Below are 25,593 nucleotides of genomic sequence, written 5' to 3' on the forward strand. Positions count from 1 at the left end.
CATGGTCGCTCTTTTGCTTTCTTGTGTAAGGCAGCTTAAAAATGCATGTGTTTCAGCCTATTTGAGTGCTTTCTGTGGTGGTGGGGCAGCCAGTGGAAAATACGGAGTGTAGGGGTTGGTAATGTTATTTGCGCTGTGTTTGGCTCAGTGTTCTGTCACTCATGGGAACATCACTGTATGTCGGCGTACAAAATCTACATGTAGAGATCTTGGGTGCTGCCGTAGACTTACATTAGAATTGACCATCCAAAAAGTCTGTCATTAGCCACAGGTCAAATCAAGTTATATCTACAGTAGCTTTGATTGGACTGAGGTCAACAACATACTTTCAAAATCTTAGATAGCAAGCTAGGTAAGCAGTCATCATGTATCAAGTCAGTAATCTACTGGCAAATACTTTTCAAACCTTGTCATAAGATAAAACGTATCGGCTATTGGACGCACACATTACAAGTTGGAAATCGCAAATTCAACAGTGAGTGCTAAGGCACCACTGTAGCCCGAGGTTTGATCCCAGGCTGTGAATTGCACAATTGGGTAAGGGAAGGATTTGGCTGGCAGGAATGTCCTTGTCTCATTGTGCTCTAGCGACTCCTTGTGGCGGGTTGGGCACCTGCAGGCTGATTTTGATCGTCAGTTTGACAGTGTTTCCTCCGACACGCTTCTGGGTTAAGCAAGCAGTGCGGCTTGGCTCTCGAACTTTGCCGAATCCATAGGGGAGTTGCAGTGATGAGACAAGATCGGAACTACCAGTTGGATATCACGGAAAAAGGGGTAACGCTATAGGCCATAAAAGTTTGAATACATTAGCCAAGCTGTCAATCCAGCATGACTTCTGCCGTGTTCAAAACAACTGGAACCTCAGAACTGGGAAATCTCAGACTTAAGTGAGTTCAAGACAACTGGGACCTCGTACAAAACTAGCTCCGACTGGGAAAACAATTTAACGGTCATCCAACTTGGAATTCCAACTCGGGATTTCGGGCCTCTTTCTAGAGCCCACAAGAAGGACCGCCGCGCCACCTTCCTGTTCAAGCGAGCACAGCACAAGGTGAGTCCAAGAATGTGTTGTATGCTGCTGCATAAATGATGTAATATGTCAGGGAGATATGTATACTGTAGCCAAGAAAGTAATACTAAGTGTATGTTGAGTAGTAAACTGTTAGTAGCCCATGTGCATCACCCTAATAATTTAGGCTACTGTTCTGACTTGATGTTGCACATGTAGCCTATAGCCTGTTTAGAGAAATGTAATCATTGAATATTGTAAGAGCTTTCCTAGTCTGCTTATATGCCCCCATTTATTTATCCTACGGTTCTGACTTGGTGTACAGGGAGAATACTGTAAGGATGGCCCATGTTCTGAATTCTGTCGCTGTATATTTTAAAAGCTGAACAAATACACTGCTCAAAAAAATAAAGGGAACACTTAAACAACACAATGTAACTCCAAGTCAATCACACTTCTGTGAAATCAAACTGTCCACTTAGGAAGCAACACTGATTGACAATACATTTCACATGCTGTTGTGCAAATGGAATAGACAACAGGTGGAAATTATAGGCAATTAGCAAGACACCCCCAATAAAGGAGTGGTTCTGCAGGTGGGGACCACAGACCACTTCTCAGTTCCTATGCTTCCATGCTGATGTTTTGGTCCCTTTTGAATGCTGGCGGTGCTTTCACTCTAGTGGCTCAGGTGGCTCAGGTAGTGCAGCTCATCCAGGATGGCACATCAATGCGAGCTGTGGCAAGAAGGTTTACTGTGTCTGTCAGCGTAGTGTCCAGAGCATGGAGGCGCTACCAGGAGACAGGCCAGTACATCAGGAGACGTGGTGGAGGCCGTAGGAGGGTAACAACCCAGCAGCAGGACCGCTACCTCCGCCTTTGTGCAAGGAGGAGCAGGAGAAGCACTGCCAGAGCTCTGCAAAATGCCCTCCAGCAGGCCACAAATGTGCATGTGTCTGCTCAAACGGTCAGAAACAGACTCCATGAGGGTAGTATGAGGGCCCGACGTCCACAGATGGGGGTTGTGCTTACAGCCCAACACCGTGCTGGACATTTGGCATTTGCCAGAGAACACCAAGATTGGCAAATTCGCCACTGGCGCCCTGTGCTCTTCACAGATGAAAGCAGATTCACACTGAGCACATGTGACAGACGTGACAGAGTCTGGAGACGCCGTGGAGAACGTTCTGCTGCCTGCAACATCCTCCAGCATGACCGGTTTGGCAGTGGGTCAGTCATGGTGTGGGTTGGCATTTCTTTGGGGGGCCGCACAGCCCTCCATGTGCTCGCCAGAGGTAGCCTGACTGCCATTAGGTACCGAGATGAGATCCTCAGACCCCTTGTGAGACCATATGCTGGTGCGGTTGGCCCTGGGTTCCTCCTAATGCAAGACAATGCTAGACCTCATGTGGCTGGAGTGTGTCAGCAGTTCCTGTAAGAGGAAGGCATTGATGCTATGGACTGGCCCGCCCGTTCCCCAGACCTGAATCCAATTGAGCACATCTGGGACATCATGTCTCGCTCCATCCACCAACGCCACGTTGCACCACAGACTGTCCAGGAGTTGGCGGATGCTTTAGTCCAGGTCTGGGAAGAGATCCCTCAGGAGACCATCTGCCACCTCATCAGGAGCATGCCCAGGCGTTGTAGGGAGGTCATACAGGCACGTGGAAGACACACACACTACTGAGCCTCATTTTGACTTGTTTTAATGACATTACATCAAAGTTGGATCAGCCTGTAGTGTGGTTTTCCACTTTAATTTTGAGTGTGACTCCAAATCCAGACCTCCATGGGTTGATAAATTGGATTTCCATTGATTGTTTTGTGTGATTTTGTTGTCAGCACATTCAACTATGTAAAGAAAAGAAAAGAGTATTTAATAAGATTATTTCTTTCATTCAGATCCAGGATGTGTTGTTCCCTTTATTTTTTTGAGCAGTATAGTTATATTGACTACGTCTGTCCTAGCATGCCAAATAATGTCTTAATCGAAATTACGGATTGCCTCTTATCCGCTCGTCGTTCCCTTATGCCATAGTTTGTACATCTCAATTGTCAGTAGAAACCACATTTGTTTAATCAAGTCAGCCATATCAGCTTTGTTTTTCAAAAAGGCAGTAAATGAGGCTGAATGAACTGTTTCGCTGCCAGACAAGGCTCCGCTGATAGCCAGGTGTAAGGATTCACTCCATGGTGCTGAAAAGAAAGCTCTGCTGTTGGGACAGCTTTATGTAGGCCCTAACAGTTTGTGGGCACTGTTTGTCACTGTTATAGCGCAGTGAAAGTATTGTTTAGTGTTGTGTTGTGGCTTTGCTGGCATGCATAAACATTTATTGTTTGCCCCACCAAGATTTACATGCTAAAATCTCCCTCGCTAAGGAGAATGGTTATTTGGTCTGATAATGTTGCCTTCCAGATCTGTTGCAGAGGTTAAGCTGATATACAATTTAATCAGAGAGGATGAGGAGAGGCGAAAGCGCTCACTCTCCGCTAAATATGTTCAGAATAAGCCCAATGCGTTTCTATGGGCTTAATATGCAGACCTAAGCTTGCCGCCTGCCTTCCCGCCTAGGGTGGCGATATGAGCATCTCATTATATACACAACAAAAATATAAACGCAACATGTAAAGTGTTGGTCCCATGTTTCACAAGCTGAAATAAAAGATCCTAGAAATGTTCCATTTGCACAAAAAGCTGATTTCTCTCAAATGTTGGGCACAAATTTGTTTACATCCCTGTTAATGAGCATTTCTCCTTTGCCAAGATAATCCATCCACCTGACGGGTTTGGCATCTCAATAAACTGACTAAACAGCATGGTCATTACACAGGTGCACCTTGTACTGGGTACAATAAAAGATCCATCTAAAATGTGCAGTTTTGAAACAACACAATGCTACAGATGTCTCAAATTTTGATGGAGCGTGCAATTGGCATGTTGACTGTAGGAATGTCCACCAGAGCTGTTGGTTTGCTGATGTCAACGTTGTGAACAGAGCGACCCATGGTGGTTATGGTATGGGCAGGCATAAACTATGGACAACAAACATAATTGCATTTTATTGATGGCAATTTGAATGCACAGAGATACCATGACGAGATCCGGAGGCCCATTTTCGTGCCATTCATCTGTCGCCATCACATGTTTCAGCATGATAATGCACGGCCCCATGTCGCAAGGATCTGTACACAATTCCAGGACGCTAAAAATGTCCCAGTTCTTCCATGTCCTGCATAGTCACTAGACATAGAGCATGTTTGGGATTCTCTGGATTGACGTGTACAACAGTGTGTTCTAGTTCCCGCCAATATCCAGCAATTTCGCATAGCCATTGAAGAGGAATGGGATAACGTTCCACAAGCAACAGCCTGATCGAGTCTAGATGTGTCTTGCTGCATGAGGCAAATGGTCACACCAGATACTGACTGGTTTTCTGATCCACGCCTCTACAGTTTTTTTTAAGTATCTGTGACCAACAGATGCGTATCTGTATTCCCAGTCATGTGAAATCTATAGATTAGGGCCTAACGAATTTATTTGACTGATTTCCTTGAACTCAGTAAAGTCTTTGAAATTGTTGCGTTTATATTTTTTGTCCAGTATACATCCGTTTAATTAACTAACCTCTTCTTTGTTTTACCACTTTCACTAAACGCCACAAGAGGTCGAATTAGCTCGGTTGCTATGCTACCTCCAGTGTCTTGTCGGTAGTCGAGACCAACCCTGCTACTTTTTTAGTCGTCTGGCATTTCTTCAAAGGCGGCGCATCATGGGTTGTATGCAAAACATGATAGAAAATAAATCATACCATTGGAAATTTATATGTAAACAACGGAGAGAGGGTAGGTTGTCGGTATAGAGAGTCTGGCTTGACATAATTGTTTCAAAGGTGCACATTCTAAAACGGTAAGTTGTGTTTAGCTTGCTAGCTAGACACATTTTAGCAAGCTAACGTTAGCTAGCTACCAGTAGATAGACATTGAAGGCAGTTTTTAGTTGTAGCTAAATGATGCTCTCATGATTAAAAGCTTGAAAAGTACTATGCTTTGTAATGAGAGAAACTCCAAACACTGCCTTTTCAACGCATGTCCACCGGCGCAGACTGCTTACACACCAGCTTGCTTTGCTACTAGCTAGCTAGATTGGCTACAAATGCTAACTAATTGCATTGCTATCTGTTATTTTGCTATGCATGTGACAAAATAAAGACTACTGCTCATCACGTTTATTAACTGGCAACTGACCGTTTCTTTCTTTGATTTATTGAACCAATCTGTAGGCTGTAACATTTCCCCAACAAAATGTTAATAAATATTTTTGAGTCTCAAGTCTGTCATTCAGAGAAATTTGAGTCAATGCATTATAAGAAAGAATCGGTTGTGATTTGTAAAGCTTAGCTTACATTAAATTAGTTTTGATTGGTTGATTGACCACCTAGGTTAATTTCATATTACTGTTTCGGGAATGTGGTTGAACAATGTTTTGTGGTAGGCATTAATAAGCACTAATAAAGGGTCAATCTCAGGAAAACTGTTGCCTACTTGTAGGTAAATGAAAGGACATACAACATTCATTCACCACTTGATATAACGTGTCCTTTGAATTATTCTGTCTTAAACTTAACTTTCCATCTCTTGAAACACCTAGATGCATTCTCTGTCAATGGGGCAGGGCTGTAGCAGCTCAGGTGCCCCCTCTGGCTCGGTAGTTCAGGTGTTCTTCCCCAGCTCCCGGGCGTCTGTACTGGACAGCCTGAATCGGCAGCGCGAGGAGGGCCAGCTCTGTGACCTCTCCATCCAGGTCCAAGGGAAGGTGTTCAAGGCCCACCGCTGCGTGCTAGCTGCATCCTCACCCTACTTTCACGACCAGGTGTGTGTCTTGTTCTGCTTGCTGGCGAGTTGCAGAGCCAGACTGAACTTAGTTTAACTCTGTAACAGCCTCTGATAGTGTCTCATGTAGATGGTTTTCGTCCAAGGCCTATGGCGCTATGCAACTTGCTGCAGTGAAGTGAGAGCTTACGTCGATAACCTTGATTCTGTGCATTGGGATGTCGCCAGCCATCATTAACTGTCGTTGTCGTCCACCCCCCCAGGTGCTCTTGAAGAACATGTCCACCGTCTCCATCCCTGCCGTCATGGACCCGCTGGCGTTCGAGAGCGTCCTGAGCTGCGCTTACACGGGCCAGCTGCGCATGCTCCGCGAAGACATCGTCAACTACCTCACCGTGGGCAGCGTGCTGCAGATGTGGCACATCGTGGACAAGTGCACAGAGCTCCTCAAAGAGGGGCGGGTGGTGGGTAGCGCATCCCAGGGGATCATTGGGGGAGTGCAGGGGAACCCTGGATGTAGTAGCAGTGAAAGCTCCCTAGGGGCTGGGAGTGCCCAAGCAGGTGGAAGCAACACCCAGGCAGCCCCTCACCCTCCCAGCCGTCCGTCCCTGAGTGAGAGCCAGTCTCCCAGCAGCACCAACTACTTCAGCCCCAGAGACGTCAACTTCGGCGGGGGAGCAGCGGCAGCTGGAGCTGCAGGGCAGGAAGGCGTGAACGCCACTCCCAGCTACTGCACCCCTTCTGGGGCCGAGGAGGCCTTTCTGATCGAAGAGGAGGAGGAAGAAGAGCTCCCGTTCCAGAGGAAGCAAAGGAGCAGCAGGAGGAAACAGACAACCTCTGTCTCGGACCAAGAGGTTGGAGTCAGCGACAGCTTCGGAGTGTCGTCCTACCAAGACGGGGACGCCTCCCCTCTCCAGAAGCGACCCACCTACAGCCAGCCAAGCATCATGCCCCGGAAGCAGTGGGTGGTGGTGAAGACGGAGAGACCCCAGGACGATGACCTGATTGTGGTGTCGGGGGAGGAAGGGCCAGATGAGGAAGAGGAGAGAGAGTTGGAGATGTTGAGGGAGAGGGAGAGGACGTTCAACATATCCAACGTCAGAACTCTGTCTGGAGAGCTGAGGAGCAGAGCGGACCATGAGATGGAGACACAGGTTAGTCAAACCCTTGATGCGAAATGTTTGTCTGTGTATGTGGCTACTTACCATTCTAACTTATCAGAAACTGTCAGTTTCTGTATTTTTGGATCGTTACCAAACTTAATCACTTTTTGTCATAGATGGATTACTGCCAATCTTCTGAAGACTACCTCAAGTTTGACAGTGGTTTGATGGACCAGACTCCCCCACAGCACCTTCATGACAGCGCTGGTCAGAGTGGTGGCAGAGCTGTTTCTGCCCTACTCGGCCAAGTCCAGTCTGCTGCTGCTGCTAGAGCTCAGCTCTTTCCCATAGACATGCAAGGCAACCAGATCCTCATGTACAGCCAATCCTCTTTAGACTCCTCTCCACCCATAGGAATAGGCGGTGGTATGGCTGGGGCACCATTTAAAGGGCCAAACTTAGAGCATGGAGCGGTCCATTTGTCAGCACAGGGGGGTTTGGGCGGTGGCATAGATGGACTGGATGGGGGTGGTGGCGGGGGTTTAGGGAAGGTGTTCATGTGCCACTGTGGAAAGACCTTCACCCACAAGAGCATGCGCGACCGCCATATCAACATGCACCTGGACCTGCGGCCCTTCAACTGCCCCGTCTGCGCCAAGAAGTTCAAAATGAAGCACCACCTGACGGAGCACATGAAGACCCACACGGGGCTCAAGCCCTACGACTGCCACGGCTGCGGCAAGAAGTTCATGTGGCGCGACAGCTACATGCGGCACCGCTCCCACTGTGAGAGACGTGGCGGGGCAGCTGGCAGGAGCGAGGGTGGGGGAGGGTCCGACCGCACTGATGGCGTTTCCCCTCAGCATCTCCCTCATCTCCCCCTCTCGGCCAGCGAGGCCGGTCAAGATGCCGTTGGTGGCAGGACTGGGATCTCTGTCTTGTCGCCACATCATTCCAGTACAGGTAGCAGCAGCAATGCCGTCTCTTGCCTGACCATGGCCAGTGCAGGAGCGCGCTTAGGGGTCAACTCTCCGAGCGTGTTGCAGGGTCAAGGTTCTGTGTTTGGTCTGGGGGTCAGCCAAGGTGGGTGTGAGGTTGGTGATAATGATAGTAGTGTCACTTGACCAAACGGGTGAACACCATTTGAGTGTTTAAGACAAGGGGGCTTTGGAGAGGTATTCCAATGATCTCTGGAAAGTGCCCCTCTTGGAAAATGGCTAGGGGCCATTGTACAGTTCAGTGTACTCTTACATGTCAAGGTTATTCTCTGTATGACTGCTTTGTGGCACATGCTGTGTCTAAGAAAACCAAAAATCAAGAGACAATGACTCAGCAACAACACTTTTGGCAAGATCTAAACTAGAAATAAAGAGTAAAGTTGCTGTTGTAAGTGATGTTCTACAATATTCTAAGCTTTGTTCTGCCAGGGAATGAGTGCATTTCAAGTAAGTGTCTGAAGAAGAGCCTTGCAGTACTGCGGTCTTGTTTCACAGGATGCCCTTCCACACGGGTGATGTGTTCACTGTCCAATTCCAGTGCTATGGTACAGTATTACTGTAAATATATCCTATTATATCACTTACTAATCTGATACCATTATGATAGGTGCAAAACTATACAGTGTATAGTGTGTTTACAAGTCATCCTCATTAATATTGATCGTAGACAACAAAGCATTACAGTCTGACACTTGGGTTACTTACAGATCATTCCTTACTCAAACTGCCAAATTCCAATGCATGCCTTGAGACATTGAGCACTATTAACAGTAGGCTGGCTCAACAAAGCTGTATCCACCAGGATTCTGTATGTTTTTACCAGGGTTTTACCTTCTATGAAGGTTGTGGCTGTGATGTTTTTATTCAGGAGAAAAACTTGTCTGGAGTTAAGAGAAAGACTTGTTGCTTGTAGTCTTTGTGTGCTTATCTGTTAAATCATGTGATAGAATGTCATGATTGCAGCAGTTGAGGAAATTGCATTTGAAGTGAGCTTAAACTAAGTGTATATAATGAAATATTTATGTTTATATTTATCAAATAGGGAATATTGAACTATTTAACACTAATTTATATACTTAATTTGACTGCCTTACTAGAACATACAGTGGGTGTTGGGTCTGAAGATATTGACGCCCTTGATAAAAATGACTGTATAAATGTAAATACTGAGCTATATTGTACGCAAAAGAACATTGGGAAATATTATTTTATACTAATACGATTGCTCAGAGAAAGATTTTGTCTTACAAGTAAGTTTTTCTTCTCAGAAACATAGGGGTAAAATGATTGACACCCCTTTTTTCAATACCTCACCTTGTGAGGATAACTGCACGGAGCCTATTTCTAAAATGTTTTATGAGTTGTTGAACACTTTGGGAGGGATTTTTTAGAACATTCCTCCATACAAAACTCTTCCACATCATTGATATCCTTTGTCTGCGCTTATGGACTGCCCTCTTCAATTGGGTTTCAAATCCGGAGACTGAGAGTTGAGCTTGACCCAGTACCAGGACATTTTAGCCAATAACCTGGTTGCCTCTGCCAGGAGGAGGAAACTTCGCCGCAACTGGATCTTCCAGTGAGACAATAACCCCAAGCACACATCAAAATCCACAAAGAAATGCTTAATTGGCCAGTCAACATTTTGCAATGGCCATCTGTCTCCAGACAGAAAAGGGCAGTCCATAAGCGCAGACTACAGATCTGGAAAGATTCTATATGGAGGAATGGTCTAAGATCCCTCCCAATGTGTTCTCCAATATCATAAAACATGTTTAAAAAGGCTCAATGTCATTATCCTCACAAGGTGAGGTATCAAAAATAGGGGTGTCCATTTTTACCCCTACCTTTTGAGGGGGAAAAAATATTACTAAACAAAATGTATTTCTCTTAGCACTGTATTAGCATATAATATAGCTCAGTATTTGAAATATTTTATACAGTCATTTTTGATCATTATCAAGGTTGTCAATTTCAAACCACACTGTATATAGAGATAAAGTGCTTTTGGTCAATAGTGAGTTTTGTATTGACAGGCTCAATGTACTGACTCCCTCTAATACTCAAGTTGGCTGCTATTTGTGAGATTGAAAAGGAATTCCATGGACTGTTTCAAGACTTTACAGTATGGTTTCAATAGAGGACTGTTCAATAACTTGCCTGGCTTAATTTCATAGCATTTACATCACATAATCAAAGGATTCAACTTCATGTAACACCTTTTCATCTGTTGATCTTAAAGATTGTACTATTGTATGACACTTAACAGCCAGTATCAGTTGTCATCTTTATGGCAGGATAAATACCTTTTTTTCATAAAGGGAAAATTGTGAGGAAAAATGTAGAAAGCTTGTTGCTGCTGTACACTAGGTCTGAAATATGTTGGTTGTAACTTCTGAATAGTGCATATTTTGGGTTACATATAATTTGATATTGAACACATGATTGTTGTTGCACATGCGTGTGGAACCGGAGTTGTTGCCTAACGCTTCGATCACACCTACAGCGTCATTGCGCAGCATTGTCTGGATGTGTGCAACAAAAGTTCAACATTCACCTTCTATAATGTCTGTCAAGCCTTCTACGCATGCCATTTTATGCATACGTTCGATAAATCCAACGTATGCACCACACAGAACGCAATGCAACTGCCATGTTGCAAGGCAAACGCAGTGTTTCATTGGAAATGAATGTACTTCTGGTGTACCAAAACACAATGACGCAGTCGGTGTGAGCGAGGCGCAAGTCTTTCTTAGACATTGTTACTATAGGCCAAGTACATCAATGTGATCTTTACTAATCTGTATCAAAAGGCTAAATAAAATGCCTGGTGTAATTTAGCAAGCTGTGCCTTGTTCTAATGTGTGATCTATGTTACAAAAAAAAACTTTTCTTTAAGGCCTTCAGTTGTCTTTATACAGTCTTGTACTAAACTGGCCCCTCCACAGATTTTATGTTGAACGCTCTACAACAAAGCTTTTAGTGTCCAGCAAGCTTTCTCTGCCCTTAACCTTGTTCTGAACATCTCCAAAACAAAGGTCATGTGGTTCGGTAAGAAGAATGCCTCTCCCCCCACAGGTGTGATTACTACCTCTGAGGGTTTAGAGCTTGAGGTAGTCACCTCATACAAGTACTTGGGAGTATGGCTAGACATTACACTATCCTTCTCCCAGCACATGTCCAAGCTGCAGGCTAAGGTTCAATCTAGACTTGGTTTCCTCTATCGTAATCGCTCCTCTTTCACCCCAGCTGCCAAACTAACCCTGACTCAGATCACCATCCTACCCATGTTAGATTAGGAAGACGTCATTTATAGATCGTCAGGTAAAGGTGCTCCCGAGAGGCTAGATGTTCTTTACCATTTGGCCATCCAATTTTCCACCAAGACTCCTTATAGGACACATCACTGATGCTTATTTATAAAACCCTCAAGTCTCACTCCCCTCAGATACCTACTGCAACCCTCATCCTCCACTTACAGCACCTGTTCTGCCAGTCACATTCTGTTAACCTCTGCAGGATCGGTGTCCCCCTCGGGGGACAGTGGAGCCAACGTAGGCTAATGTGATTAGCATGAGGTTGTAAGTAACAAATTCCCAGGACATAGACATATCTGATATGGGCAGAAAGCTTAAATTATTGTTCATCTAACTGCACTGTCCAATTTACAGTAGCTATTACAGTGAAAGAATACCATGCTATTGTTTGAGGAGAGTGCACAATTATGAACTTGAAAATGTATTAAACCAATTAAAAAACACTTTCTTTGTATTATCTTTTACTAGATATGTGTTATTCTCCTACATTCATTTCACATTTCCACAAACTTCAATGTGTTTCCTTTCAAATGGTATCAAGAATATGCATATCCTTGCTTCAGGTCCTGAGCTACAGGCAGTTTGATTTGGGTGTCATAAACAGCTAGCAACTGCAACGAGATGCAAAAAACCCAAACTGGACAGTTTTATCTCAATCTCTACATTGACTGTCATGGACACGCTTACTGACTCTTGTGGCTGCTTTGCGTGATTTGTTGCCTCCACCTTATCCTTTGTGTTTGTACCAAGTGTTATGTCGCTACCACGTTGTGTTGTCATCTTAGGTCTCTCTTTATGTAGCGTTGTGGTGTCTCAATGTGTGTTTCGTCCTACATTTTTTTATTCACCATCCCCACAGGAGACCTTCTGCCTCTTGGTCGGCTGGCATTGTAAATAAGAATTTCTTCTTAATTGACTTGCCAAGTTAAATAAAAAGTATAAAGTTCATTTCTGTAATGTTTTCGCATTTCCAAATGTACAATTCATGTTTTTCTATGCCTTTACCCACAAAACACCCGTGGAACATTCAGATAGAAATATGGTATGTAGAACAAACACATCTCTGACATGTAGAATTAGTAATCACGTCGGCTTTATTCATGGAATATCTATCTGCAATGTTCAACAACGTTGGGCAACTGAATGTGGCGCTATGTTTGCAAGGACAACTTACCTAATCACTTTAAATGAGTTACCACAAAGCACTTTCATTTATTATCAAAGTTTATTTATTTAAAAGGAAATGTGATCTTTGCTTCTCAGTGTACTAAAAGAAAATGAGATAACATTAAGTGACCATCCCCGTAACCTTCTTGAATTGGTCAAAACAACAGAATCCAATCAAAGTGTCTTAGGGAGGTTTGAAAAAGAATGAGTCTGATTAAATCATTACCACCGTTTGCAGTCTCAAGCAAGAGGCGTCATGAACGTTCCTTTGATGCAAATCAACCTAAACACCTACCTGCTTACTACATGCTGAGATGGACTTCCCCTACAACACCACCCATCAGCATGAACACAGCTATTTCTGCAAAGTCAATGTGAACATTTCTTCGGGGGGGGGGGGGGTTATGCCTGCATAAAGTAGGACACTGCACTACAATTTCACGTTAACGCAAAGCTGTACCTGGCCGTTTACGTCAACGCATCTGCTCAATTGTGTTCGTTTGGCATCTTGAACACAAATGGCCAATCTGCCACGTAGTTGCTCTTGTAACTACTTGGGAGAAATAGTGCAACCTAATGGCCTGAACAACGCTATGTGGACACAGCAAATGATCCACGATTCCACTGACAGTTGGACGTGTAGATCGTGTATTGGCTTTGTATAAAATCTAAGATACAGTACTCCGGTGTTCCGCTGGCTCATCTTCTATTGCCGGCATTCTAGAATACGAACACAGACACCCATTCATTCACCCACCTAAAAGGATTGACAAAAAAAAAATATAAAATCGGGTAAAATAATATCTAATTGAACTCAGTTTTACAGCTAAAATACAAAAATAACCTGACGTGATACTGCTCCCTCCTCACACAATCCAGACGCTGGGCAAAAATTGGCATATAAATACAAAATGTAAACACTGGTGGCAAACTACCACGTCCATTGCCAGTTTCAATTTGTAATGAAAAGTTTGCTCTCTCCCGTCTGAAAATGTGTGCATTTTCAAGAGTTCACATTAGCAGGCACTGGTTTGGAAGTCAAGAGGCAGTAATGGGATGGCCTGGTCCCAGATCTGTTTGTGCAGCATAAACAGACCTGGTTCCAGGCTAGCAATGGGAAGCCTGAACACCCAGTAGGGTTGGGGGCAGAGGTCATTCCGAGTCCGATAGGACGATCACTTCATCCGGGTCACACTGAGTGGCCACGTTGACCTGAAAATGACACAAAGTGGAGATTGGTAAGAGGTTTGTATAGTGTACACAAGTGACTTCGCCACAAAAATGTTTGGTGATATGTCACAGCATTGGAGCTAGAGCATGACACACACACACACACACACTGCATTCAAAGTATTCAGATCCATTGACTTTTTCCACATTTTGTTACGTTACAGCCTTATTCTAAAATTGATTAAATTGTTCCCCCCTAATCGACACACAATACCCCATAATGAAAGAAAAACAAGTTTAGAAATGTTTGCAAATTTATAAAAAGTAAACTGAAATATTACATTTACAAAAGTATTCAGACCCTTTACTCAGTATTTTGAGTAACCTTTTTGAGAACCTATTTTGAGAACCTTTGGCAGCTATTACAGCCTCGAGTCTTCTTGGGTATGATGCTACAAGCTTGGCACACCTGTATTTGGGGAGTTTCTCCCATTCTTCTCTGCAGATTCTCTCAAGCTCTGTTAGGTTGGATGGGGAGAGTCGCTGCACAGCTATTTTCAGGCCTCGCCAGAGATGTTAGATAGGGTTCAAGTCCAGAGAAAATGACTTTACCCCAATCCTCAGCAGTCCAATCCCTGTACCCTTTGCAGAATATCAGTCTATCCCTGATGTTTTTCCTGGAGAGAAGTGGCTTCTTTGCTGCCCTTCTTGACACCAGGCCATCCTCCAAAAGTCTTCGCCTCACTGTGCGTGGAGATGCACTCACACCTGCCTGCTGCCATTCCCGAGCAAGCTCTGTACTGGTGGTGCCCCGATCCCGCAGCTGAATCAACTTTAGGAGACGATCCTGGCGCTTGCTGGACTTTCTTGGGCGCCCTGAAGCCTTCTTCACAACAATTGAACCGCTCTCCTTGAAGTTCTTGATTATCTGATAAATGGTTGATTTAGGTGCAATCTTACTGGCAGCAATATCCATGCCTGTGAAGCTCTTTTTGTGCAAAGCAACGATGACGGCACGTGTTTCCTTGCAGGTAACCATGGTTGACAGAGGAAGAACAATGATTCCAAGCACCACCCTCCTTTTGAAGCTTCCAGTCTGTTATTCAGTACAGGCCGTAAGCACCATGCTTTCTCTGCTGCAGTACCACTTCCATTCTATTTCTGAATATGTCTCCACTAAAAGCAGTAGGAAACCAGGTGCTGTTATTTGTGAAGGTGACATTAAATCTATACTTGAATACCACCCAATAAGGGTCTAACAGACGGGCGTTTAATGTCCTATCACAGCCTAATGATGACACTGATACACATTATTCTGTATGTTACTTTACCTGACCCCTCCCTGTGCCCGCTGAGGCCCAATCCTGTGTATGTTACTTTACCTGACCCTCCCTGTGTATGTTACTTTACCTGACCCTCCCTGTGTCCGCTGAGGCACAATCCTGTGTATGTTACCTGACCCTCCCTGTGTCCGCTGAGGCCCAATCCTGTGTATGTTACTTTACCCTCCCTGTGTCCGCTGAGGCCCAATCCTGTGTATGTTACCTGACCCTCCCTGTGTCCGCTGAGGCCCAATCCTGTGTATGTTACTTTACCTGACCCTCCCTGTGTCCGCTGAGGCCCAATCCTGTGTATGTTACTTCCCTGTAGCTCAGTTGGTAGAGCATGGTGTTTGCAACACCAGGGTTGTGGGTTCGATTCCCACGGGGGGCCAGCACAGAAAAAAAAGTATGATATGTATGAAATTGTATGAAATGTATGCATTCACTACTGTAAGTCGCTCTGGATAAGAGCGTCTGCTAAATGACTAAAATGTAAATGTATTCGAACTCAATCAGCATGACAGAGTGATCTCCAGCCTTGTCCTCGTCAACACTAACACCTGTGTTAACGAGATAACCACTGACATGATGACAGCTGGTCCTTTTGTGGCAGGGCTGAAATGCAGTGGAAATGTTTTTGGGGGATTCAATTCATTTGCACGGCAAAGAGGGACTTTGCAATTAATTGCAATTCATCTGATTACTTTTCATAACATTCTGGAGTATATGCAAATTGCCATCATACAAACTGAGGCAGCAGACTTTGTGAAAATTAATGTGTGTCATTCTCAAAACTTTTGGCCACGGCTGTACTTCTGGAAGGTTCTCCCATCTCCACAGAGGAACTCTGGAGCTCTGTCAGAGTGACCATCGGGTTCTTGGTCACCTCCCTGACCAAGATCCTTCTCCCCTTATCACCCGATTGCTCAGTTTGGCCAGGCGGACAGCTCTAGGAAGAGTCCTGGTGGTTCCAAACTGCTTCCATTTAAGAATGATGGAGGCCACTGTGTTCTTGGGGACCTTAATGCTGCAGAAATCTTTTGGTACCCGTCCCCAGATCTGTGCCTCGACACAATCCTGTTTCGGATGTCTCCGGACAATTCCTTCTACCTTATGGCTTGGTTTTTGCTCTGACATGCCAGTGTTCCCTCTGGAAAAATGTGTAGCAGTGGGGGGAAAAAGTTGGAGGGGGGGTTGAAGGGGTCCTTCCTATAATGTAGAAGGACTGAGGAACTCAGATCTGGTGACTTTTTAAAAAAGGACATTCTACTCCAAAATGAATGAAAATAAGTATGCTGACACCATCTAAAATAGAATTGCCACCTCCAGAAATTCACCCAATAACACATTGGTAAAATGATTAACATATTGGGCCATGTGCAGTATATAGCCTATGCATGGTCCATATTATCAGGTGTGCTATTAGCAATAAACATTATCAACTGTAGCCCAACTGATGCAGCAAAGTAGGCTGAAGCATGGTGTTGCCTACAGGCATTTACCCAACTGGGCTAATCGTTAGCCAGATCTCAAATGTGATCTTTTAACTAGTTATTATCATATTGATTAATTCCATGTCCCAAAAAAAACATGCATAAAACACAGAATATAAAATGTAGGTCTACCTGTTGGGGTAACTTGCCACCTGGGGTAATAAGCCCCCTGCCTGTACTTCTCACAGAAACCACTGTCACTATTTTTTCCCCCTGGTTTCCACTACTCTTGATCAACAAAAATATTTTGTCTCATTACAATTTAAGTAATCCCAAAGAAATAATTGACGTAAATAGGCGTTGTACCCCAAGTCACTCTACAATTGACCGGTGTTACATTTAACCCCACTCTCCCCTATTCACTCACTGAGAATTGCAGAGCGGTAACGTGCTTAACAATGCTTCTGCAAAAAAATAACGGGTTTAAAAGTTCAAGCATATTTAGGAGTTGAGAAATAAATAAAGTAAGAATGGAAAGCCCTCTTTTTAGCAAAAGCCATTAAACAACTTATTTTTGCGATTGCAAGAATTGTTGTGCATTGACTGTCAGAATGCATGTTTCCCTCCCTATAGCACTTATAACATGAATGCGCCACAAGAGGAATATTTAGGTGTGTGTGTGTGTATGTGTATGTGTATGTGTATGTGTATATATATATATATATATATATATATATATATATACATATATATATATATATATATATATACACACACACACACACATATATACACACACATAGCTCAAAAAAAATAAAGGGAACACTTAAACAACACAATGTAACTCCAAGTCAATCACACTTCTGTGAAATCAAACTGTCCACTTAGGAAGCAACACTGATTGACAATACATTTCACATGCTGTTGTGCAAATGGAATAGACAACAGGTGGAAATTATAGGCAATTAGCAAGACACCCCCAATAAAGGAGTGGTTCTGCAGGTGGGGACCACAGACCACTTCTCAGTTCCTATGCTTCCTGGATGATGTTTTGGTCACTTTTGAATGCTGGCGGTGCTTTCACTGAAGTGGTAGCATGACACGGAGTCTACAACCCACACAAGTGGCTCAGGTAGTGCAGCTCATCCAGGATGGCACATCAATGCGAGATGTGGCAAGAAGGTTTGCTGTGTCTGTCAGCGTAGTGTCCAGAGCATGGAGGCACTACCAGGAGACAGGCCAGTACATCAGGAGACGTGGAGGAGGCCGTAGGAGGGCAACAACCCAGCAGCAGGACCGCTACCTCCGCCTTTGTGAAAGGAGGAGCAGGGGAACAATGCCAGAGCCCTGCAAAATGACATCCAGCAGGCCACAAATGTGCATGTGTCTGCTCAAACGGTCAGAAAGACTCCATGAGGGTGGTATGAGGGCCCGACGTCCACAGGTGGGGGTTGTGCTTACAGCCCGACACCGTGCAGGACGTTTGGCATTTGCCAGAGAACACCAAGATTGGCAAATTCGCCACTGGCGCCCTGTGCTCTTCACAGATGAAAGCAGGTTCACACTGAGCACATGTGACAGACGTGACAGAGTCTGGAGACGCCGTGGAGAACGTTCTGCTGCCTGCAACATCCTCCAGCATGACCGGTTTGGCGGTGGGTCAGTCATGGTGTGGGGTGGCATTTCTTTGGGGGGCCGCACAGCCCTCCATGTGCTCACCAGAGGTAGCCTGACTGCCATTAGGTACCGAGATGAGATCCTCAGACCCCTTGTGAGACCATATGCTTGTGTGGTTGGCCCTAGGTTCCTCCTAATGCAAGACAACGCTAGACCTCATGTGGCTTGAGTGTGTCAGCAGTTCCTGCAAGAGGAAGGCATTGATGCTATGGACTGGCCCGCCCGTTCCCCAGACCTGAATCCAATTGAGCACATCTGGGACATCATGTCTCGCTCCATCCACCAACGCCACGTTGCACCACAGACTGTCCAGGAGTTGGCGGATGCTTTAGTCCAGGTCTGGGAGGAGATCCCTCAGGACACCATCCGCAACCTCATCAGGAGCATGCCCAGGCGTTGTAGGGAGGTCATACAGGCACGTGGAGGCCACACACACCACTGAGCCTCATTTTGACTTGTTTTAAGGACATTACATCAAAGTTGGATCAGCCTGTAGTGTGGTTTTCCACTTTAATTTTGAGTGTGACTCCAAATCCAGACCTCCATGGGTTGATAAATTGGATTTCCATTGATTATTTGTGTGATTTTGTTGTCAGCACATTCAACTATGTAAAGAAAAAAGTATTTAATAAGATTATTTCATTCATTCAGATCTAGGATGTGTTATTTTTGTGTTCCCTTTATTTTTTTGAGCAGTGTATATATATATATATATATATAGGTATGTGTGTGTGTGTGTGTATATAAGCTGTTGTACTATGGGGTTGTTTGATTTTCCTATGAATTACTCGTTTTGTTTGCAGAGGAAAAGCACGTGGACTGTTCTAGCATCCTCAAAATGGGCCTCAGCCGAAATATTTGTTCATGTTCAATATTTTTGTTGTTGTGTGGCGGAAATGATTTTGCTGCGGCGCAAGCACCACAGCAAAATGAGTGCAGCGGAAACACTGGACATGCACTGTCAACTGTGGGACCTTATATAGACAGGTGTGTGCCTTTTCAAATCATGTCCAATCAATTGAATTTACCACAGGTGGACTCCAATTAAGTTGTAGAAACATCTCAAGGATGACCAATGGAAACAGGATGCACCGGTGCTCTATTTCAAGTCTCATAGCAAAGGGTCTGAATACTTATGTAAATAGGGTATTTCTATTTAAATTAAACCTGTTTTAGCTTTGTCATTATGGGGTATTGTATGTAGATTGATGGGGGAAAAAATACATTAATCCGTTTTAGAATAAGGCTGTAATGTAACAAAATGTGGAAATAGTCAAGGGGTCTGAATACTTTCCGAATGAACTGTGTGTTTGATATGCTGAGCATACGTGGAAAAAAGGTAGTGTCATGATACTTAAACATCAGCAATCATCATTTACCCTCACCTTGTTTTTCTTGGGAGGTGGGGTGGACTGGGAGCTGGTGACCATCTCCTGGGTGGGAGTGTCTGCCCTGGTGGAGTCCGCCTGCAGGGGGCTACTGGTCACCACATCCATGTCCAGAGGGAGGTCACGGTCACTGCATACGGACAGAGAATTCATTAATTCAAGTCTCCATATTTGAAAATGGATAGGTATCTCCATGGATCCCCCCCCCATCATTAATTTGGGTGCTACAACCTTACCTCCCATTGTGGTGCCTTAGAACCCCGTTGTAAGACTTCCTGGATTTCACCTCTTCTTTCCTCTTTCTCTTCCTGCCTCTGGAGGTGTCTTTGGGACTGGGTGGCCTGGGGCTGCAATTCGCTGACCTCGTCTCAGTGATGACCGTGCAGGAGTCCTCATTCGTCGAAATCAGCACCGGTGACGGTGGCAAAGAGACCTGATTCGCCGCCATGGGGGAGGCTGAGGAGTCCTTCGTTTCCACACTAGTGCTTATGGACACAGCTGAAACGTGATTGGAGGAAACAATGTCCTCCTTTGTCAGGTTGGTATTGGATGATTCGTTCCCCTTGTCTACCTCCATCGCCTCTGATTGGCTGGGGCTGTCTGTGGGGGATTGGTCGACTAAGGAGGAGATCCGTGGGGTGTCACCCTGGGAAATGGGGCTGATTCCGCTCATCACGGAGTCTTTGTCAACCTCGGCGTTCTCGTCTTCCTCTCCTCCATCCTGGTCTCCGTCACTCCCACCATACACCTCGTTCTCACTCTTGTTTGCTGCCTCTACCTCGTTGTCCTCCTCCTCCTCATCATCCTCTGAAGAAAAAAAAGAAAACCCAAATCAGTTGAAACCAGATTTTTTTTATTTGATTTCTCCACGTTGTTGCCAAAACCCAGGATAAACCGGGTTAAAACACTGAATTTGAGAAAGGTGCTGTGTAAATGGAAATGATCATCCTCATCACCTGGCCCTGCTTGTGATTTGCTGGCCTGGATCTCCTCCTCGATGTCTGGATCAGACGACTCGTCGTCTTCATCATCCTCCTCCTCCTCCTCAGCTTGCTCCTCACCCTCACCATCCTCTCCCTTCTTCAGGGGATTGTCATCGGCTGTGGTGGCCTCCAGCGCCGATGACTGACCCTTCCGTTGACACACACAAAAAAGACAGACTGAGTGGTGACAGATATAGTAATTTATGTAAATAAATACCATGTATTTTCAAAGCAGATGTTGAAAAGCGTTGCCTGACTATAACAGGTCAGAATTACAGAACATTTATTTTTTAAATGTAATCTCCAGTCATTTCTAAAATGTAAATTGGTCTCCAACACCTTTCTCCTCCTCCTACCTCTTTCTTCTGCCTCTCTCTCTCTATCCGTTTAGTCCTCTCCTCCTCCTCTGTGTCATCCTGCTTCAGGGCGTATTTGGAGATGACCTGCTCCAGGCTGGAGAGAGCCACCTCCCGGTTAGAGCGCAACTTACGGGCCAACGTGGGGTCCAACAGGGCAGGGTCAGTGGCTGGTAAGGGTGGGCAAAATGAGAAGAAAAAAAAAAGGGGGGGGGGGTGAGAGAGTTAGTGATTTCGTAGTCCATCTTCCTAAATAGTTCCCATACATCCAACCTGATATCCACAAAGCAGCATACTGGTGTCACTCTTTCTGTAATTGTGTGTCAACTACCAAGTTCTCACAGCTTCACACACAATCTCTCTCATTTATGGCTCTCGTCTCTCTGCAGCAGACATATATGGGGTGTGTACACACACACACACACACACAGATAGGAGTAGGGTTGATCCGAGTGTACACATACACACATTATATATACTGGCCCAATGCTCTAACCACTACGCTACCTGCCGCCCTACTGGTGTGCCGCCCTGGGGGTGTGTTCGTCAATTCAATCTTGAGTGTCAGAGTGCCCTCAGGGCGTTCGTAAATTCAGAGCGTTTCGCTCTCGGAGCGTTCAGAGCGCACACTGGACACTCTGGCCGAGGCGTAGGGTTGATCTGAGCGTTCTGACCTCACAATGCCAGTCAAGCACCCACGCTAACTGGCTAACGTTCGCTAGCTTGTTAGCTACTTCCAGACACAAATGAGGGAACAGCTCACTGACCATTTTACTCACCCTAGCAGAGCTGGTTTGGCTGTTTTCATGTTATCCAGAGTGTTGGTGACTGTAACTGTGCTGCTTGCAACAATATAATTACGCGTTTTTGCCGACGTTCGTGAATTCATCAGCTATTCTGCGCTCTGGCACGCTCAGACGAGAGTGCTCAGAAATCTGAGTAGATAGCCAGAGCGAATTTACGAACACACCCATGGTGAGCAATATGTTTGGAAACAACGAATCGCAATAAAATCACAGTATCGAATCGCAATACATATAGAATCATGAGAATCCCAATACATATTTTAAATCGGCACCTAAGTATAGTGATAATATCGTATCGTAAGGTCCCTGGAAATTTCCAGCCCTAGTGTGTTATTCTCTTTATTCTAACACACAGAAAGATAGACATCGCAGACGGAAACACACAGCTCCAACCAGGAATGTAGAGGTGTGTGTATTACGCTCTCTTACCGGGCTTGTAGAGGTCTGTGAGGTGCGAGCCGAAGTTGTAGACCATGTCGAGGTGGCGTCTCTCCTGCAGGCGGTTGCCGGTCTCGCGGAAGGCGTCCTGAGCGATCTGGGTCAGCTGCTTCTTGCTGAGGTTGAGGCCGTGGCGCTCGTTGGCCCGGCGGATATGTTGCAGGATGTCTGTGTAGTCGGGGGGATTCAGCTGGGCCTCGGGACCGTTGATGAAACGCTCAATCTGCGGGTGGGGAGAGCAGGGTGAGGAGGGGTCAGAGTGTACTGTATCGCCATGAGCAAACACCAAGGACAGCCAAATCAATTGCTAGGAACACAAGCATTTCGCTACACCCGCAATAACATCTGCATGTGACCAATAAAATTTGAATGGTTATTGTTTTCATGCATTTATTCTTATTCCTTGATTTTATCTCATACTGGGGTTAGTTTTAAATCTCATTTTCATCCATAGTCTATATAACATAAATAAGCAGTGGTCAAAAAGCATTGAGTTGTCAACAAACAATGTGTTGGTTACCTTTCTGTTGACCTCAGGGTAGCGTGTCCCTTTGTATTGGATCCTCTGCTCGATCACTCTGCCTGTCAGACTGCTGCAGCCCTTCAGCTCACAGAGCTTATCATAGATCTTCATCATCTGAGAGGAGAGAGAGGACTTCAGTGGCTTCTATCTATCAAAGTCATGTACAGTTAACACATTTAGTATGTGGCTCAAGCAGGAATCAAACCCACAGCTCTGGCGTTACAAGCGTCACACTCCAACACCCTGAGCCATTGGAACCAATAAGCCTTGGTGATCTGACCTTGCGTTTGAGCTTGTGCTCCTGGATGTAGCTGGAGTCCTCCTCTTCTAGCTCGTTGACACTCAGCTCCTTCTCCTGCAGCCGCCGGATCTCATCATTGTACATCTTCAGCAGGTTCTCCAGGTACGCAATCTGAGAGAGCGAGATATGAAGATATGCCTGGCACATTGCTCCTTATGATGAACTATCAGATGCAAAACATTACAGTAATCTACACCAAATCAATGCTTTTAAACATTTGGGGTGACCAAGTGCACACTTTGGGCAGAAGAGGAATAAAGCTATAGAGAAGTCATGGACTCTGTCCATTCTTCGTGCTGCTGACCTGTCTCCGGGAAGCCTTCTTCGTCTTCTTCTCTTCCTCCTCCTCGTTCTTCTCTTCCTGCTGCCCCGAGGTAGACGGTAGCTCCTCTGTCTGTGCCTCCTCTTCCCTCTTCTCTTTCATCTCATTCTTCTCCCCGGCGGTAGGCTCCACCTTCACGACAGTCTGCCTCCTCTTGTCCGAGTGCTGTTTGAGGACGGTGCACAGCTCGTTGATGTAGACAAAGGTCTTGGTGCGGCTGGCCTGGGTGCGCGTCAGGCAGCGGCCCAGCGTGTTGCGGAACTCCACCGAGGCTAGGAAGTTCGGCGAGGCCTTGGAGTGCTTGGCGTGCAGGAAGGTCATGACCTCGGGGCAGTCCTGTGTGTGGGTCGAGCAGTACTCTACAAACTGAACAAAGCGAGGGAGGGGAGTGAACGAGGGAGAAGGGTTTAGAAGAATGTTCTTCAATCTTTCCACTGGGGGGGACACAGGGTTGGTGCACTTTTGTTCCTGCTCAATACATGGGTTTAAAGATTAATTATAATCAGGTGTGTTAGTGCTGGGATGCAGCAAAAGCCTGCAAAACTATGGGATTTGAAAAACACTGATTAAGAGTGATGTGGGAAGACCCAAATTCGAAAGGGTCACGCACAAATGCATTATGATTTCCGTGATCTGACATGATCGTGATGGACTAATTGCCTGCAAAGACTCAAAGCCACAGCCATAGTTGTGCTTTCCAGTGTTGCAGCTCCACTGACATATTTGTAATGTGACTGTACCAAACATCTCCACCATCCATCCATGTACCCTCTTACCTCAGTAAATAGCTTCTGGTTCTCTGCTTTAAGAACATGGCTTTCTTTCTTCACTGTGGCAAAAGGAGATTGGGTGATGTGAGTAGGAGCGGGCTGTTGGATTTTTGGGGGTGTACGATGATTTGCTGAGGGTTTAGAGGAGGTGGAGGAAGAGGGTTGAGGCCTCTCCTCTTCCTCATCATCGTCATCAAGGATTACAATGCTGTCCATCACTGCTGCTGAGGCAACCGCCATCAGATAGGGACTATTCTTTCCTGAGGGAAGGCAAAAACAACAGTGTCAAAATGATGCCTTGGGCAAATTCAAAAGTATCATACCACTGTCATACAATGATTACGCCTTTCAAAGTTTTGTTATATTTATGGTCAACCATTTTTACAAAACGAAAATTACACAGTATCAGGCACAAACACCACTGCTACCTATTATCCATTGTAAACTCCACCCTGTCCCTTTTCACCAGCACGATTTAAAACAAATATTATAACAACAAACAGGGTTTATATTTTGTAGGCTTATCTACAACGAAAACAGACACTGACCACCAGTTCAGACAGTAACGTGAGCTAGCATGCTAGGCTAACGTCTGGGACTCTTGCTAACTAGTTAATTACTAAGTCTTTTTTTTTTATTAAACAAGATTTGAGCTGGTCGAAACTTCTGTCAGGAAAAAAAACACATTTACTAGATTGTTTACTGCAAAAACACTCCAAACACCATTGTTGTGTTTGTTGTTTCCTTGTTGGCTGGCTAGCTAGCTAACCTCAGTTAGCAACAAGCTAATGTTAGCTGGTTGCTCAGGAAAGCGCCAATTTCTCCGGGTAAAATGGTAGGGGTATGACAAAGACAACATGTAAACAAATATTTTTACTAGCTTTATGTATGAAATGCAGATGTATATAATATAGCTACTGTCTTAAGACCGTGGTTAGACGGTTAGCTATGGACAAAACAATGATAGTCAACTTACCCGCTTGATACCGAAACGTCTCGCCCCGAAGAGCTCGGGAACATTCAAGCCTACCATTGGTTGTTGGTTGGTTGTCGCTCAGTAACATCGTCGATCATTGGCTATTCACTTTACTCTAGTTTCACATGTCAGGTGTTTTGTCCAAATTGCCTACATTTGCCCGTCAGCTTGTTTAAAGCTGTATATGTCACTTTTTGGTCGACCCGACCAAATTCACATATAAATATGTGTTATGGATCTGTCATTCTTCATTGAAAGCAAGTTTAAGAAGTGCTAGATCTGTTCTATGTGTGCTATTTCTATGCTTCTCGTTCTTACGTTTTTTTAGTCTTTTACTTTCGGTTTTGAACACCAGCTTCAAACAGCTGAAAATACAATATTTTTTGTTATGGTAAATATATTTCACAACGGTTTAAGAATATATGGTAAAATGATTTTCTACATTATACTTGCTTGTTTTATCACATAAACTGAAACTTCAGAATTTTTGCAACCGTGAAATGGCGGAGCGATATCTGCATAGTACGTTTACTTAAACCAATTCGTTATTTTGTTTTTCTGAGACTCGAACGAGAAATATTGATAGTATTAACATAACAAAAATAAAAATAATGTGTCTTTCATTTGGAGTGATTAGTTGAATACAGTTGCGCTCCTTGCAACTGACAATACAACCATATGGTTAAAACTAGGCCAATAAC

The 25,593-nt window shown here is 44.8% G+C and overlaps 2 protein-coding genes across 2 annotated transcripts; one reads left to right on the forward strand and one right to left on the reverse strand.

Annotated features, from left to right (window-relative positions):
* Window positions 1-4,550: 4,550 nt before the first annotated feature.
* Window positions 4,551-10,791, forward strand: LOC115173541 (zinc finger and BTB domain-containing protein 22). The gene is made up of 4 exons (XM_029731730.1): window positions 4,551-4,919; window positions 5,661-5,882; window positions 6,106-6,996; window positions 7,122-10,791. The coding sequence occupies exons 2-4, from the start codon at window positions 5,661-5,663 to the stop codon at window positions 8,067-8,069; spliced, it is 2,061 nt and encodes a 686-aa protein (XP_029587590.1). The 5' UTR covers window positions 4,551-4,919; the 3' UTR covers window positions 8,070-10,791.
* Window positions 10,792-12,466: 1,675 nt separating this feature from the next.
* Window positions 12,467-24,995, reverse strand: LOC115173542 (death domain-associated protein 6). Its single transcript, XM_029731731.1, has 11 exons — window positions 24,893-24,995; window positions 23,923-24,176; window positions 23,129-23,512; window positions 22,804-22,935; window positions 22,521-22,637; window positions 21,992-22,223; window positions 20,757-20,926; window positions 20,374-20,548; window positions 19,654-20,224; window positions 19,415-19,547; window positions 12,467-13,639 (listed from the first exon to the last, which is right to left on the reverse strand). Exons 1-11 carry the CDS (start codon window positions 24,978-24,980, stop codon window positions 13,580-13,582), a joined length of 2,316 nt encoding a protein of 771 aa, XP_029587591.1. The 5' UTR covers window positions 24,981-24,995; the 3' UTR covers window positions 12,467-13,579.
* Between the last annotated feature and the right edge of the window lie 598 nt (window positions 24,996-25,593).

This window comes from Salmo trutta, chromosome 34 (assembly GCF_901001165.1).
Source record: "Salmo trutta chromosome 34, fSalTru1.1, whole genome shotgun sequence".
NCBI classification, from domain to species: Eukaryota; Metazoa; Chordata; class Actinopteri; order Salmoniformes; family Salmonidae; genus Salmo; species Salmo trutta.

What these genes read in the sequence shown, in the direction of transcription:
- LOC115173541 (XM_029731730.1), top strand. Translation starts at nt 5,661, where the DNA reads ATGCATTCTCTGTCAATGGGGCAGGGCTGTAGCAGCTCAGGTGCCCCC. An exon ending in CACCCTACTTTCACGACCAG is followed by an intron (nt 5,883 to 6,105) that starts GTGTGTGTCTTG and finishes CCACCCCCCCAG; the next exon opens with GTGCTCTTGAAGAACATGTC. An exon ending in ACCATGAGATGGAGACACAG is followed by an intron (nt 6,997 to 7,121) that starts GTTAGTCAAACC and finishes TTTTTGTCATAG; the next exon opens with ATGGATTACTGCCAATCTTC.
- LOC115173542 (XM_029731731.1), bottom strand. Translation starts at nt 24,980, where the DNA reads ATGTTACTGAGCGACAACCAACCAACAACCAATGGTAGGCTTGAATGT. An exon ending in CAAATCACAAGCAGGGCCAG is followed by an intron (nt 20,225 to 20,373) that starts GTGATGAGGATG and finishes TTTTTTCTTCAG; the next exon opens with AGGATGATGAGGAGGAGGAG. An exon ending in CTAAGGCACCACAATGGGAG is followed by an intron (nt 19,548 to 19,653) that starts GTAAGGTTGTAG and finishes GTCCGTATGCAG; the next exon opens with TGACCGTGACCTCCCTCTGG.